Below are 16,493 nucleotides of genomic sequence, written 5' to 3'. Positions count from 1 at the left end.
ATATCCTTAAGATAGACAATAGTATGATAATTTATTTTATATATTTATGATTAAATAAGACTTTCACACATTGAAAGATTCGTTCAAAAATTCTCTTGAAATCATTATCTTTGACAAAAATGGGCATATCTTACATTCTCCTACATTTTTTTTTTGCTAAAGCAGTAAATATCATATTAATGAAAGAGGTTCGGATTTACATTTCGGTTACCTAACATTCTCCTACATGGACGAAGACAAATCACACATAATGTTTAGGTCAAACAATCAAATTTCTCACCAAATTTTACTTCTCACTATATATTTTTTTTACTTATTCATCATATACTTTTTGTTTGTGTATGGGAGCAGAAAAACACATATTTTTGGTTTAAGAAGACCTTCAACATCTGATTCTTATGATTTCATACAATATTTTCGATATAATTAGAATATATTGAAGAAGAAAAAATCAGAATATTCAAACTGGCAGAATATAATCTCTTATAAACCAAAAAAGTCATAGTCAATCGTGAGACGAATGTAGCATTTGTTATTTGTGAAAAAAAAATCAATCAGAGAGATCTTTGGTTTAATACTCCGTCAACCCAAAAAAGAATTTTAAAACAGTTGCTCAAGTTTTAGGATGCCCAACAATATGCAAATTTTGGCCAAGTTAATCTAAGTCTTTTTTGGTTATGAGAGATCCATGTAAGATCATTTTGATAAATTTTCACTTAGTTAATACTTTGATATATTCGTTGACTAGAGAGTGCATAAGAATAATATTTACAAGCGGGAAAATGAAAGTACCGAAATAGCCAAAAAAATTACTTGAAGATTTCATATAACAATCGGTATTACTATTACAGGTACAGAATGTAGATATAAGATAATTATAAAATCCGAGGTTACAAAATTATTGATTTTATGACAATACATTACCGACGACAAGAAGCATAGCAAGAGAGTCCACTGGACTCCTTTCCTCTATCTTCTTTCTGACCTCTGGGTTGAGAAAAATCAACCAAGAAGTTACTGAATCAACCAAGAACAACTTTTTTTCTTTTTCTTTCTCTCTTTTCTCTCAGTCAATAAGTAACTCAGAAAATGCCGAGAAATAAATTATTCTTGTCTGAATCAAAGAAATGCTGCACAATCTTTTATTTCTTGATTCGATGTTGAGATAGTAATTGTTGGTTTGAACGAGCTAAACCCGCTGGTTCAGCCAATCTAAAATTGCTCCAGCGATGATTTCTCGCTCAGGTTCAAAGAGAAGATCATGCAACAAACCATCATAGAGCTTGATTGATTTGTCTGACGAGGAAGCTTCCTCGTACAGCTTCTTTGAGGCTTTGGGATCGGTCACTGTATCGTCTGTTCCATGCATCACAAGAAAAGGAACTTTCACTTTGTTCAGGTTCTGTTGCAAGTGAGCAGTGATTCTAAGGATCTCGTACCCGGTTTTAACCCTGATGGATCCCGTGAAGACTAACGGGTCAGAATATTTGGCAACGAGAGCTGCGGGGTCACGAGAAACTGGCATTCCTTTCTTGTTAGCTGCACTTATTTGGTACCGGGGAAGGAGGAACGCCATGATTGGAGCAAGAACCTGTTGAAAACAGAGAACTTGTCAGATTGTTAAGAATTGTCTGAAAACGTGTAATGACTATGACTTTCGAATTAACCTACTGTGAAAATTGGATGGGATGGTTGGACTCCAACAGCTGGTGAAGTCAATACAATGCCTGAAACTCGAGATTCAATCTTTGGATCCATCATAGCCTGCACTTCAATTTTTTTTTTAAACATTGTTTTAGGATTTTGTAGTTTTGGTTGATTGATACAATGTTTACTTGATGGCTTACAAAGATGTCAGTTACCTTGAGGATGATTGCTCCTCCTGTTGAGTGTCCAATGCAGAAACAGGGGACCTCTGGATTCTCTGCAAATACCTTATCCAGAAATGATTTCTGAAAATATGATGGTGGGCGGGAGTTTATTCAGCAACAAGAAAACCGATACAGGAGCTAAGACTTTGTATATATAAAAAGAGAGAAAGAGCTATACCAAATCTGCAACAGCGTAATCAAGGGAAGGAACGTAAGCATGAAGTCCATCACTTCCACCATGACCTGTTCAATTGATACCAAAAAAACGGATCCTCACGGTCAAGTTTAGAAATTTGGATGTTTATCATTCAGGGAGATGTCAGGAAAGGGCTTATAAAGGAAGATCTCAGGGATGTTCACAGTTCCTAAGTTGTCACAAGTATAAAGCTAAAGATGGATTCATGTGTCACCTTTCCACACGAATTAGGCACCACCCCAACAAAAATCACAATATTTCCTGCGACATCCAAACACAGAGAGGTATGGTTGAAGAGTTTTGTATCTAGCCTATGAAAGTATGAAACAGCTGCATCATAAACACACACTCATGTTTTTGCATTTATTAGGTACCAAGGTCCACGTCTGTGTTTCAAATATCTCACCAATGTTCAAGACCAAGACTACTTACTATGTCAAAAACTTTAACAAGACAACCTAAGATATCATCAACGTTTAGGTTTGTACTTTGTTATACATGCGAGGAAAAGAGTTTCTATTTGATCTAGCTGACAAATGAGAGACAATGAAAAAACGTAATTGCTTACAGTCTACCAAAGCTCCTTTAGCTAAGATGAACATCAAAACGGTAACAAAAGATAAAAGAGAAGTTGGCTTACCGATCCAGTCAATTCCATAGACCTTGAACCCATTAGCATTTAGCTGCTTTGCAAAATCATTATACCTGCCACTGTCAAAATTTGAAAATAAACTAATGTCAAGCTTCCTAGTGCGAAGAAATTAAAATATAGTCAAAGCAAATGGTGCATAACTAGAGAAATAGGTTCAAACCTATGCTCGTTCAGTCCATGTAGCAGAACAACAAGTCCCCTGCAAGAACATATAGAAAGATAAGAAAAACCAGACAAAAGAAAATGATCTGAAGGTAATTTGAATAAAACACAGATTAGCTTAGTAACTCAGAGACATAAAAGAGTTTCAAACCATATAAGAAAATAGGAAAGTGATAGTGTGCAAGAAAATGATTGAAGGTTGTTAGAATAAAACTCAGAATAAAGCTTATTAAAACTCAGAAGTATGAAAATCATATAAAAAGAAAAGGAAAGTGATAGTGTGCAAGAAACATTAGACCACATTGCCTCTATTGACAAAGTCCTCTTCTCTTTATATCTAGTATATAGTACTTTGATCCTTCAAAACCACTTTGACAAGCAAAAAAAAATCATATTATTCTTCACTTTCTCAACTAAACCTGATTCATCTTCTCTTTCATAAAATGCTTACCAACTAAATCTATTTCTTAATACTTGATAGATTACCATCGCAGTATTAATGGTTAATTTAGCTCAACAAAAATATATGATGACACTCTGGTTAAGCAAACTAATCGAATATAATAAGTGCAAGGAATATATAATATCTATTAGATGGGGATCCACATCCACCACTCCAATATTAAACAACTCTCAAGTTGAAAAGCCAAAAAGATATCATCAAAATAGGACCAAATGCCAAAAAAGAAACGTACAATGAAATGTAAAACACAACAAATATCTTCTTTTAGCACCACTGAGCAGAAACGACTCCGAAATAAAAATGTTATCTAATAAATAACAAACACTAATTACTACTACTAGTTGTGTTTCGTAAAATGATATGAATAATACTAAAAGTGTAAACGAGGATGACCTGTGATTAGGGGAAAGAGGAGACCAAGACTGAGTAAACAACGTATCACCTCTCTTCGTCGTGAAGAGCGAGAAATCTCTGACGGAGGAGGAGCTTCCATCGCCGCCTTCATCCTCCAAAACTCGTCTAATCGCGAGCTCTCGTCTAGCCGCAACCTCCTCATCGACCACAGCCGCAGGGACCGAAGGAGGCGAGACGGAGACGCTCGCACCACCGGGATTCGCCACCGATGTTCCTCTTCCTGACGACGATCTGAGGAGGAGACCAGACTTTCCTCTCCTGCTGCTTATCGTCTCTGATGACCACCGTGGTTCTCCGGCGCCAAACGACGACGCGAAAAGGAAGGAGAAGGAAGAGGATAAGAGATTGGATGAACGAGACGAGACGCTTGAGCTCACGCATGGAGAAGAGTACCCTAACGCGACCGCTTGCTCCTGATGTTAGAATCAAAGTTGATGATGAAGAATCTGATCCTATCGACATTGTTTCCACCGCCATTGACGGTGACGATGAAGATGATCGTAGGAAAGCTTTGACACGAATCCGATTCGCGTAGTAATCTGTGGATTGAATTTGAGTCTTTTCTTAATATCTAGCAGAGATTAAAGATTGTTCCTTTTACTTGAACAGATCATAAAACCAAAGGAAATGGATCAGAAAATGAAAAGACAAAGACTTTTTTTTTTGTTGTTGTTTCCCTCTCCAAAATTAGTGAAATGAGAGAAAGCTTTGAATGGGAGATATCTTAATTTAGGGGGTTCCCCTCTGTTTATTATTATAAACAAGACAGAAAAAAAAACAGAGCTTTACAAAAGAATATTAGCTGATGATGAAGAGCAGGGAAGAAGAAGATGATGGTAAAAGGAAAGGATTCGAGAGAATAATTTTATCTTTTTAAAGGAAATGAACCAAAATATTATTTTATTTCTTCTTTGTGATATTTTGTTTTTGGGAACTTGCAAGAGTTGTCTTCGTAGCTTTTGGACGAGAGAAGCCGAGTAGATTCTTCCAGAATTTACACGTGTAAGGTCATTAATTATTTTACAATTTTTTAAATTTTACATATTTTGTTTAACCCTAAAAGACCGTCCGATCATTTTTTTTTTTTAACAACTTCATTCTTTATTAATTTGAAACCGATAATATAAATATATCAATAAGTCGTACACAATAAAGGTCCACATACCATAAGTGAAAAACACATTGCTTTCTGTTGTAAAAAACACATTGCTTTCTGTCATAAATAAATGTTACAGACTAATTTCCATACAATTGTGAATTTCCTACACACCATCTATCTCTTCAAATGTAACATATTGTCGGAAGTATATCAGAACCACAATTTCAAATTAAAACACGTAATTTAAAACATCACATGTGTAAAAGAGCCTACTTAATATTCTTTTTAAGTGGTATAGAATTTTAGTTAATTTTTTAAAAACATTAACAAACGCCACAAAGTCTTGGATAATATTTTATCGGAAAAAAGAGTATTGGATATGATCCAACTATGTTTATTTATAGCCTTTTTCTTTAACCATTCCCTCGTACGTCACGTCACTGATTTGGACGATTGTAGTAATAATAGAGATAAGTAGGCTTCGTGATATCAAATTTCAATTTGAGTTTTTGTTCATTTTTTTTCTGAAAAGAAAGAAACAAGTCTTGTTCAATGACGGCCACGAATGAATTAACCACATGTTTCGAAATAAGAAACGCACTACTACTACAAAAAAAAGTCTTTAATCAATCTGGATATTGGTTACCCCATATAGGCATATAGTGATACCACGCATGTTCACTAACAGAAATATTTTAAGACACATATTTAAGTAGCACTTAACTATGTTTACATAATTGCATTGCATCAAGTCGGCTGCATAGGAGAACTCAATAAACTAACCTTCACAATTTTAAAACTAGTATATATAAAAAAGTATATAATTCACCTAGTAACGCATTATTGTCGCAACTAGTAAGTAGTATAACAATATTGCTAATATTGCTTTTGTTTGCATAAAACTAATACTCCCTAAGCAAACAGATAATGGAATAGTCTGAAAATTACAACAAAAAGCCACGTGGATGAACGCGGCGGGTCATCGTCGTGAAAGAAACAAGAACCGTTGCTTTCGAGGGGTTACAAAGACCAGACACGTGTTATATATTTACCTTGTTTCATGACCAGACATGTGTCGCAAAAAACCCCTCACGTCGCTTATCCACTCTTTACCACTAAAGGAATCCGATCTTTTTAATCTGTTAAAAACATGTTTCAAAACGGCGTTTTGCAAACGCCCACTTTTTGGACCACACTCTCTTTCTTCTATTCGAGTAAAAGTGTCTACTACTCTCATTTCAACCACAAGCGAACAAATACAGAGTTGTGATAAACATTGTTTACCGACATAATTCTTAGGGGACACTGAGACTGAGAAATCTTGATTAAAAAAAAATAAAAACTGTTACTTCATTTACAAGGTAGCCTGTATGTCCTGGTGATCCGAATCTGGCAAACAAATTAACAATCATTTTTTAAAACTCTCTGAGCAACGACCTTTGACACTTGAAGAACCAAGTTAAATGCCGATTTTAGTGGAAAGAGAAAGTACCTGTGCAAACGCGTATATTGCTCGTATGATTCTTGCGTAGTCAGTCTCGAGCATCTGAATAACTAAGTCAGCCAATAATGTCCCCCACATCCTGCAGATTCCACAATTATTGTCCGAACAAATAAAAAATAACCTAAGAAGAATAAGAAGCGGATATCCATGTGCATATGTAATGTAAAATGCTATGTAATTTAGGATTAGGGAAGTGTATGTTACATGGGGCCCAGTAATTGCATCGCTGTTCTTAAGCCAATGTATCTTGATGTAGCTCCTGCAAAGCCCTGTGATCAATTAAAGGTACACGTATTCATACTGTATGTATGGCGACGTAGTTTTGTGTAATGAAGATAGCTCAAAGGCAACAGATAAGAAGAGAATAAAAGAATCTATAGATGGAAAGAATAATTACATGCTTTGCTGCAAGCAGAGCTGCTCGAGATTCCAAGTTAACGGCGGCTAACTGTCCACCCTGTAGAAAAAAGGTTGACGTATTGACATGCGACACACATATTTCTAAATGCTTCTCATAATCCTGAGTGATGAATGATGATGTAAAATACTTATGCAGTATGATGAAATCAATACAAATGCAAACCTTTTTTAGCATCTCTTTCCTTATCTGGTAGTTGGCAGCCTCAGTGAAGACTTTTCCCGATAGTTTCTTAGCCAACTATAAAGGGCCAGAATACACCAGTTATTTGTATCGCCTTAGGGAAGAAGAAGAAGGTTTAAACACACAAACTTATATCGATTTCATACCAACTGATAAACTTTGGCAAATGTGATCATGCCACCACACTACAAGAAAAATACATGTAAGCCTAAGAACTAACATGGCATTCTTAAGGTAAAAACACCTTAAAACAAGACTACCTTCAGAATCATAGATTGAACCTCTGTAGCACCCACTTGTAATGCAGCAAGTAGTTCAACTTTCCATTTACTTAGCCCGAGTTCTAAGCTTCCCTTTGCCTCTGATACTTCAGAATTTTCCCACAAGCCTGGAAAGACCCCTGATGCTTCACTACATGGATAAGTTAGACGTTGCAGCGAAAAAAGGAGCACAAAGAACTCAGTCAATTGAAAAAAGCCTGCGGCGAAACTAAGGAGTCAGCCCAAATACCTTGAGTAATTGTCGACAAGATAAAGAAAAATCTCTGCTTCTAGGTCTTCGGTTGGCAATTGGTTGGAGCAAGGAATATTCAAATTATTTCTCACTGAAAGTAAAACGTTTCTGTATGAAGGCTTCCAACCCCTATACAATGAAACAATCATCTAATGCTTTGGTTTGGACTCTCTACGAACACATATAATAAGACATAATTTCACATTTCTTCGCATAGATTTGTATACTGAAGTTGCAACAGAGTCAATGGAACAGGTCACTCCAAAGAAATCAAGGTTGATAGCTAGCTAGCATCCTAGTACAGCCCAAAAGAAAAGAAGCTATTGCTTAAATTCCAAGGAGAGTACAAGCAAGCCTACCTGAGTGTTGAGCGAGCATCAGCAGCGAGAAACAAGAATCTTGATTCAAGAGCTTCGATAAAACCATCTCGCACCTCAATGTCTTGGCCTATCATTAGCCTGTCACCTCCTCCTTTGTTTGGGATTGACTTCAGCAGAGGGCTGAAGTAGCTGATCGTCACCAAACAAAAGTAATCTTAAAACATTATTTACTAAAGATCATCCAAAAAAAATCACTAAGAACACTGATTTGCTTGGGAAATTTCACCTGGGACCAAACAAGATTTTCTCAAGCTCATACAATTCCGAATCGGTAGCGAGCTCGAAAACTAAACGGAGCTCCGGATCATAGGTGGCTGGAAAAATACCAACAATTCACAATGTTAAGGGTTTAACAAAACGGTAAGTGCCCAATGTAGAGAAGTAAACACAGAGAGCTTTCTCCTTCCACCTTCCGATGGCGATTCTGAAACCGCAGCAGAAGCTAAAGCAAACCCTAGTTGTTTCCTCCGCAAGCCGGTTCTAGGAATCTTCACAAATCATAATCAAATAGACCAAAGGATAAGTCGGAAGATGAAACCTAAATAGAAGAGACTTACTTGAAAAGAGAGAGAAAGTGATGATAAAGAAGAGACTTACTTGAAAAGAGAGCTTGGTCAGAGTCAGATGACGAGAGAATGGGGAATGAAGCGGAGGAGCTACGACGGCGACGGAGACAGTGGTCATCTGAATCAGTCACTGAGCTCTGTACGAGAGAGAGATGATTTATTCACAACTTCTTCTTTTTTTACTCTAAATTTCCTTTTTTTTATTTTTAGGGAGAGATAAAACTATATTTTTAAGAAGTTTTAATTTGATTGCAAAATTATTAAATCTTGAATCGTACAATAACAATGAAAAAAATAACATTCATAAATCAGAATCAAAGGATTAAGGATCAGAAGATGATACAAAACAAAGGTTTTTTTTATTTTTAATTTTTTTTTACTACTAATCTGTTCTAAGAGAATGATAATAATCACAACTATGACAACAAGTGTTACAATTCTAATCCAAAAAATATCACAAAAGTGTTACATCTCACATTTGACTGAACAAGACAGCCACAAACTTGTTGTATTAAGGTGACTGTCACCCACCAAAAGGGGTTTGTTTGAACCCTTGCCTCAGATAAGGTTTTCCACTAATCTGCCTGCGGTTTTTGCAGTTTAATTTTTCATTGTAGTAAGAAACCAATTGTTTAAGCAGAGATTGGCTCGTATGGGTATGAAAGCCAAGGGTGCTTCAGTGCCTCTGCTGCAGAAGGACGCTTCTTTGGGTTTATCTCAAGAAGATGAGCCACAAAGTCTGTGAATCCTTGGTCTCCCATTGGAAGCCTATGTCTCAACGATGTTCTTTTCGGTATTAGATACTCCAGTCTGTTGCTTTCCTGCAATAAATCATTTTGTTGAGAGAGAATGCTCTTTATTATACATGCTTATTCCATTTTGCAGAGCTTATCGAATTCAGGGGAATGTTCTTTTTAAGGTCTCTGGAAAACACTAACCTGATTCCGCTCGTAGAGCATTCTGTTTTTTGTGAAGTATTTGTGGGAATCACGTCCCTTGGTAAGCATTTCACTATCGAAAGATCCTACTATTCCCATTACCCTTGCAAGCAAACTGGCTGGAGAATCATTCTGGAAAAGAACCTGCAAAAGTAACTCAATAATAAAAAACACTAATTCACTTTCTTGTTCACAAATATCAACAACTAATCCAGACAATCTTTCAAACTCCAGAGAGACCGATGATGCATCTACCTTAAACTCCATTCAAAGTTCAGTAATTTTACACAAGTTCCAGACAAATAAATGGGTTTGTTTTATAGCGCTCAGAATCATGTTCCTCTGTAAATAAAGCACACTTGACGCATAAGCACTACTACTATGCGGACTATAGATTGTGGTATTTCTTTCAAATGTTTTTGCATGAGAAAAAAATGATCGCAATGACATGGACCAAGTCCATGGAAATGCAGAACTTACGTTGCCTGTACATAGCTCAGCCAAAATGCACCCAAGAGACCACACATCTATCTTCTTATCGTAAGGAAGTCCCAAAATGACTTCTGGTGCTCGATATGACCTTGACTGGACATAGGAGCATAGGTGATCTGTCTCGAAACAACTACTTCCAAGGTCAATGACTTTTATTTCACATCTGCTATAGCTTTTCACCAATATATTCTCAGGCTTCAAATCACAGTGTATAAGTCCAAGGCCATGTAAAAACTGAAGTGATTCGAGACACTGGATAGTGATTGACTGTACAAAAAAAGGGATCAAATGAGATTAGGAATCGGATATATATGTATCTATGCTGAATGGTAATGATGAAGCGGACAAACCTGCAATCTTGGCATGGTGAAGTAAACTTCACCACCTGATTCTCTGTTGAATTTGTGGAATTCGTATAGATTGGCCTTGAGAAGTTCACATACAATTAGCAAATGCTCCTGCAAAGTCAGGGAATGCACGGTATCAAATAAAAGGTACCATGGTTCAAACTTGTGCTAAAATTGTTGAATAGAAAGATACTAATCCAGAGATGAAAGTACAACTTGTAGAGCTCATAGTACCAACAAGAAAAAAACTAAACTTTAAAACGAATTACATAAACTATACGCATAACTTTATTAAGGCCATGAGAAATTAACAATGACCATTAACTAGATGCGTAGGTAATTCAATCAGTGGGAAAATTGGTCATTGCAATTTGCTAGCATAAAAATACCAAATAGATGTAAAATTGTATGAAGATGGACAGTGTGGACCAGTATTTAACTGCTTTCTCCAGAACCAAGTACATTTCATATACGAACTTTGGTACACTTGGTATTCCAAGACCATTTATATTTATAAATTGGCATATGTGATATTTATTAGAAGTAATGCCACAGCTTCTTAGCACTTATTACCTAATTAATTAGTTTAAACCTCCCCTAAAATTTTGCAAAGGAGTGTGATCACTTACCCGGAAGTAAAAGTAATCATACAACCGTAGAAGATGGTATTTGTCAGCAGGATCATGCTTATTGACGTACTTCAAAAGTTTTATCTCGTCAAGACTCTGGTCAAAGAAGTCTTTGTTGTTCTTTATAATCTTTATACAGACGTCCATTCCTGTCTGCAAATCATGCGCTTGTATGGCTTTACTGAAGGCTGCAGATCCAAGGTACTCAGTGACATGGTACCGCCCAGCAATGACCGAATTTAAAACCACGTGAAAGTTCTTTTCCTCTTCGAAACCAGTTCTGATAAATACAAAACATATAAGGGAGCAGGACTCAGCAACAAATATGAAACTATGACAATGTCGAAATTTTTTTACTAGTTCAATCTTGGGTGTAACTTTCCAAAAGAAAACAGTTATCCTAGGTAATTACGGTGAGACATATCAACTTCAAACCATGAAAGTTGGGGAGATATCTTACCTGTTTTTTCTATGCACAATTTTGAGGTCAAAGGTTTCAAACTCCTTCTCTTGGGCCTTAATTTGTCTGACTTGCTCTTGGACAGCCACTGCCTCTTCATCATCAAGTGCTGTCCCATGGTCATCCTCTCTTTCACTGCTATCATTTCTATCATCTTCTTTATCAGCATGCTTTCTTTCTTCGCAAGCATAATTAGACAGAGAAGAAGGAGATGAGTTTACAGATTTTATGGACGTTGCATTATTTTCTTTCACAGAAATTCGAGAACTTGATGAATCACTACTTTTCCTTCTCCAAGTTGCAACCATATCATCTGTAGCTGTTGAAGCATTCAAACGTTCGGCCTTCCGATCTCTGGTTGCCGTTTCACGATTGCCTGACCATAATGATTTACTAGATTCTGCATGCATTAACTGCCCATCTTTCTGTGACGAGCCAAATGAAAAACCTCCATCAGTTTGAATCTTCACATCAAAACTTGCGCCTGGATCATGATCAACATTGTAACCCGGACCATCATTTTTACTTGCTTTCTGTTTATTCATGGTTGGTCCATCAATATGTTTCTTATCTGACTCAGAGTAAAGCTGTTTAAACCTCGATGCTACAGCATCATGATCACGGGGGTACTCAAAATCTCCCTCACTGCTACCTCCAGCCAAACTTTCACGTACTTCACTTCCAAAATCAGCTGCATCACTATAAATACCCACACCAATTGACCTGACTGAATCATGCTGATCATCTTCGAGGCAAACATCATCGAGATGAGATTTTCGATGGATATTTATGCCTTTCTTATCACCTAACATGACAAGTTCATTTGACTGAGCAACAAACCCCTGCCAAACAGGCTCATCACACATCGAATTGAGCAACTTTTCATCCATCAATTGCCCATCATATTGTGCTATTAAATCATTTTTCTTACTAGGTGGATAAATTTCTGAGACCGTAAGCCTTCGGTCATTTTCTGAAGATATAGGTTCATCATCTTTTGCTTGGACATACTGCTCACCGGATAAATAAGAAGCCTCCTCTGCATAAGACTGATCATCTTCGTCTTTGTTTCCATCTGTTCCATGGTGATCAGGACTTTCGCGGGTCGTTCCTTTCTCATGATCACTTGGATAATCAATTTCATGGGCAAGAAACCATGCTTCATCTTCAATAGGTTGCCTGACATAACCAATGTCGTCATCATCCTCATACTCGTCAGAATCCCAGTATTCATTACGGTAGTCAACCGATTCACTTAAACCATCACCAATAGTAGCAAAACCAGAAACAAGATCTGATGCGTCCACTGCTATTCCCTGACTTACTGAAAGCCAGTTTCCCCCAGCAGATTTTTTTCCACCTAAATGCAATCATTAGGAAATTAAAACTTACTTTTACGCCTCAAGTAAGATTGATAAAGTTGAGGTTAAACCCCAAAAAGTAGAAAGTGAAGCGACATGGTCCTTATAAAACTCAAAGCAAAGTGCAGAGCAGGAAAGGAAGACAGTGAGAGCAAACAATTACAGATACTCTAGCATGAAAAAGCCAAATCATTACTTGCTTTCTTTGGAATTGATGTCAGTAATTTGTCAATGAGTTATTATTTAAAAAAAAAAAAAAAAAAAAACATTACTTCTATAGATTCACAGAGAAAAATGTCACTAAATGTGATAACCACAGTAGTTCCTATAAGAATGAAGAATATGAGAAAAATGCATGTCTTTAAAAGTCTATCTGGAAGTTCAAAACCATTAATAAGATACCACATGCAGTCAGAATAGAAACTTTGCAGTTGTAAGGCTACATTGTCATGCAAACTAACCTGATGAGCTAATTTCTTGTCCAATGGGAACATCGAGGTATGAGCCTATGAGGAGGGCCTCCTCATCATTGATTAGCCTTAGACCTGAACTATTACGTTCAAATTTTTCTTCACAGTAAAGACTCAGAGGATTGTCTTCAGACTTGAGCTTGACAGGAGGCAGCCTAGGATACTCTTCCTTGCGGTTATCATAGGCAAGTGGAAAACCTAAGCTACTGATGTTTTTGTCATCAAAAGTGGATTGAGATTTACCAAAGAATAAAGCTCTTGCCACCTCGCTCTCCTGCTCCTTGATTGCCTCCCTCACATCAGTAATATTTGCCTTTTTCTTTCCCTCTCTTTTGTCCGAGCTGCTAACCAGATTGTAACTGGTTGACGCATCCCCTCTCGAAGATTGAAAAAGATTATTATCAGAAGACTCTTTCCAGTTCCCTGAGGTATCTACAATATCTTCAGTTCTTAAAAGAATGCTTCCCTTATAACTGTCATGCTTTCCAAAATTTTCAACTAGCCGATCAATCTCATCTGTTTCCTTTACTTTGGACCCGGAGTTCCCTTTACTACTATTTCCCGACAACGAAGTACTCTTATTGCCGAAGAAAACGATATCTTCACCAGTTTCCACTATCTTCTTATCGATATCAGCCAAATTCCCATGCCTGGACTGTTCGATTGCATATGAATCCGCCACGCTGTTATCAGCAATGTTTCGATAAGGCTCCAAAGTACCATTTCCGGAAGTAAATTTATAGGAATGCGCATCAGCATCATCGGAGAATGTAAAGCTCATCCCACTAGATACAGCCGTTTCTTTCTTGCTCGGTTTCTCAGAAGCAGCACCATTTTCCCACTTGATAACAGAACCATTGGTGCTAGTCCCACAGTCTACCTCTTTCACAATCAGCTCCTTAGAGACTTCTTCACTATCACGAGAACCTGACCTCCGAAGAAGTTCATTACCACCACCAGCCTTTTCATTAGAATCTTTATCCTCCAGCTTAAGTTTCTGAAGAAAGCCATTAATGTCAGAGCGGTTATTGAGCTCATTACGCAGAGCTTTCTCAGCCTTGGAGAAACGATTCTGCCTAAGAAACTCTAAAATCCCATCAACAGAGCCTTGGTCAGTCATTTTATTGACGTTTTTACCAATATACAGGAGAAAAAGCAGTGGCGAGAAAACTCCACCAATCCTGTAAGTAACCAACAGAAAAGATTACAACTTTGAACAAAGGTCACAGAAGAAGCAATGCCCTCCACGGAAAACAAGACATAAGGAGAATCAAAATCTGCCCAAAACCAATAAATTTGCAGTCACATTTAAGGAAACAAGCCAAGAGAAGAATTTTTTTTTTTTTATTACGGGAAACAAAGACTCACGCTTGCTCATACGGGGGAGATGCAAACTTCAATAAGCGGGTAAAGAAACCCTAAAAATCCTCAGAAATCATTCTACAAACGCCCAAATCAGAGTCTAGCTGAAGAAGATCCGGAGAACCAAAAAAAAATTAAAAAAGACGTGTAAGAGGGGAAGTGGATCCAAGGAGATGAAACTTGAGGTATAGGGGGGAGAAGGAGAAAAATGGGCTTACAGATCGATCAAAACGAAGAAGAAGAAGAAGAAGAAGAAATAGAAGGAAGCAAAAGTAGAAGGGACACGGTTGAGAGGTTTCAATGGATGTAATGTAATGATTTCGGACATTCACTGCTTTAAATTATTGTTAAAAAAAAAAAAAAAATTAAAAAAAAGAACTCCTAAATTTAAGTTAGGGTTCTTTCTTTCTAGCAAAATTGTGTTCTACTGAACTTAAATTTATTTTTAACGAGATTTCTAAAATCCAAAGATTCCAATTGCTTCCTTTAATTTTTTTTTACGTTATTTATTAGACTATATTATGTTTTCAATCAAAAAAGATAATCTTTCTTAATATAACCAAAGACTACTCTGAACAGTTCATTAAAAAAATATTAAAATTTGAAAATAATTGCTCAAAGCCAAAACGGATTACAGCACTACTATAAAGCCAACTTTATTTTTTTTCTTTTTATTTATGATTAATTTCTTTTTAAAATATATGTATAAAATTTGAATTATTTTATACAATTTGAACTATATAATTTGAATATATATAAATCCAAACTTTTTTGAATATAGTTTCACTCATTAAACCGATTAGAACCAATTTTTTACCGGATAAATTGATCATGAAAAGCAGTTTAAGTGAGTTTTAATCAAAAGTTGCTATAAGACTGATTTACATTTGAAAACTATAAATCTGTTTTTTAAAATATGTTTCGATCTTTTGAAAAGTGGTCTCCTAAAGTCGGGTCCGCATCTCTTTATGTTTTGGAGTGTGGACTAGACTCTATTCATGAAACTGGAAGTACAATGAGTGCTTCTTATACTTGGTTTTCAATTTTTTTTAAATTCGCTTCTATGATCTATCTATACGGCACCTGATATGATCATTACCCTGTATTCTCATAAGACTTGGGTGGTTTACTTGTAGACTAACTATTCCAAAAAAGAGGATACAACTGTCTTTCTCAGAGTCAAATATTAACTCTTGCAACCAAGAAGGGTGGCTCACAACAACATAATAACGAGGCAGTGACGATTCCCCTTGAGAAACACTTTGACCTATGACTACGAGAAGCTCATCTATTAGATCTCGAATGTCAAAAACCACCAATCTTTAGTTTTCATCTCTGAATAAGTGAATATTGTTGACAGGTGAAAAGATGTATTAGATATGAGGATTGGTTTATTTGGTTTACTATGGTTATCTTAACCAATGTATATACATTTAGTATTTACTAATTAGAGTAGTAAAATGTACTTGTATATAAAGTCTGTCTACAGATTCAATTGTGGATAAGGAATAAGAATAACAAACTTTTTCTCAACGTTTTCCTCTCTTTCTCTCGATAAGATGGTCACCCCTTTGGTCTGTTCATTACCTTGACCAAATTCGCAGCTTCTGAGGCAAATTCAATCCTGTTGCACTGCTGAGTATTGCATACTTTCAATAGGAGATTCGCGAAACCCTTGACGAAGCATATGTATATGTTTAGTAGTACATGTTTTCGTTTGTGTGTATTTATATACACAACCAACCGAAGAGATAAAAGGAAAGGTTTGGAAGATGAAAGAGAGTGAGATTGATAAAAGAGAAATAGAGTGCTAAAAGAGAGAGCTTGTTCACACTCAGATGACTAAAGAATGGTCACGGAGGAGCTACGACTACGCAGCAACAGTGGTCATCTGAATCTACCACTGAGCTACGAGATTGTTCATAGAATTATCTTCCTTTTTTTTTTAAGAAGTTTAGGTAAAAGAAAAAACTCAGTTCGATGATATTTACATTGCAAATTAATCTTGAATAG

At 36.5% G+C, this 16,493-nt stretch overlaps 3 protein-coding genes across 7 annotated transcripts; all 3 read right to left on the bottom strand.

Moving 5' to 3' along the window:
* Positions 1 to 797: 797 nt before the first annotated feature.
* LOC104751197 (uncharacterized) lies at positions 798 to 4,322 on the bottom strand. The gene is given in 8 exon segments (XM_087490209.1): positions 798 to 1,591; positions 1,672 to 1,764; positions 1,863 to 1,952; positions 2,050 to 2,114; positions 2,708 to 2,778; positions 2,880 to 2,918; positions 3,738 to 3,952; positions 3,954 to 4,322. Coding segments are annotated over 8 exon segments (1,257 nt in total). The 5' UTR covers positions 4,236 to 4,322; the 3' UTR covers positions 798 to 1,189.
* A 1,744-nt stretch (positions 4,323 to 6,066) lies between these two features.
* On the bottom strand, positions 6,067 to 8,812 carry LOC104751196 (uncharacterized). 4 transcript variants are annotated; one of them, XM_010473103.3, is made up of 12 exons: positions 8,453 to 8,812; positions 8,265 to 8,343; positions 8,082 to 8,169; positions 7,835 to 7,984; positions 7,473 to 7,604; positions 7,223 to 7,373; positions 7,109 to 7,147; positions 6,945 to 7,019; positions 6,759 to 6,818; positions 6,566 to 6,630; positions 6,350 to 6,440; positions 6,067 to 6,246 (listed from the first exon to the last, which is right to left on the bottom strand). In XM_010473103.3, exons 1-12 carry the CDS (start codon positions 8,537 to 8,539, stop codon positions 6,208 to 6,210), a joined length of 1,056 nt encoding a protein of 351 aa, XP_010471405.1. In that variant the 5' UTR covers positions 8,540 to 8,812; the 3' UTR covers positions 6,067 to 6,207. The 4 variants fall into 4 exon arrangements, with proteins under 4 accessions (XP_010471405.1, XP_087346333.1, XP_010471406.1 ...); XM_087490207.1 differs by having other exon boundaries at positions 7,473 to 7,566; positions 8,453 to 8,607; XM_010473104.3 differs by lacking the exon at positions 7,109 to 7,147 and having other exon boundaries at positions 8,453 to 8,652.
* LOC104753815 (uncharacterized) lies at positions 8,759 to 14,915 on the bottom strand. 2 transcript variants are annotated; one of them, XM_087490206.1, is made up of 8 exons: positions 14,487 to 14,915; positions 13,110 to 14,395; positions 11,288 to 12,647; positions 10,828 to 11,107; positions 10,202 to 10,309; positions 9,840 to 10,118; positions 9,360 to 9,503; positions 8,759 to 9,242 (listed from the first exon to the last, which is right to left on the bottom strand). In XM_087490206.1, the coding sequence occupies exons 2-8, from the start codon at positions 14,236 to 14,238 to the stop codon at positions 9,054 to 9,056; spliced, it is 3,489 nt and encodes a 1,162-aa protein (XP_087346332.1). In that variant the 5' UTR covers positions 14,239 to 14,395; positions 14,487 to 14,915; the 3' UTR covers positions 8,759 to 9,053. The 2 variants fall into 2 exon arrangements, with proteins under 2 accessions (XP_087346332.1, XP_087346331.1); XM_087490205.1 differs by having other exon boundaries at positions 13,110 to 14,299; positions 14,487 to 14,886.
* Between the last annotated feature and the right edge of the window lie 1,578 nt (positions 14,916 to 16,493).

The sequence above is a fragment of the Camelina sativa genome, chromosome 16, assembly GCF_030686135.1.
Source record: "Camelina sativa cultivar CO46 ecotype springtype chromosome 16, ASM3068613v1".
Taxonomy (NCBI): Eukaryota; Viridiplantae; Streptophyta; class Magnoliopsida; order Brassicales; family Brassicaceae; genus Camelina; species Camelina sativa.
The sequence above is the reverse complement of the archived record's forward strand: the minus strand, read 5'-3'. Positions and strand labels throughout refer to the sequence as shown.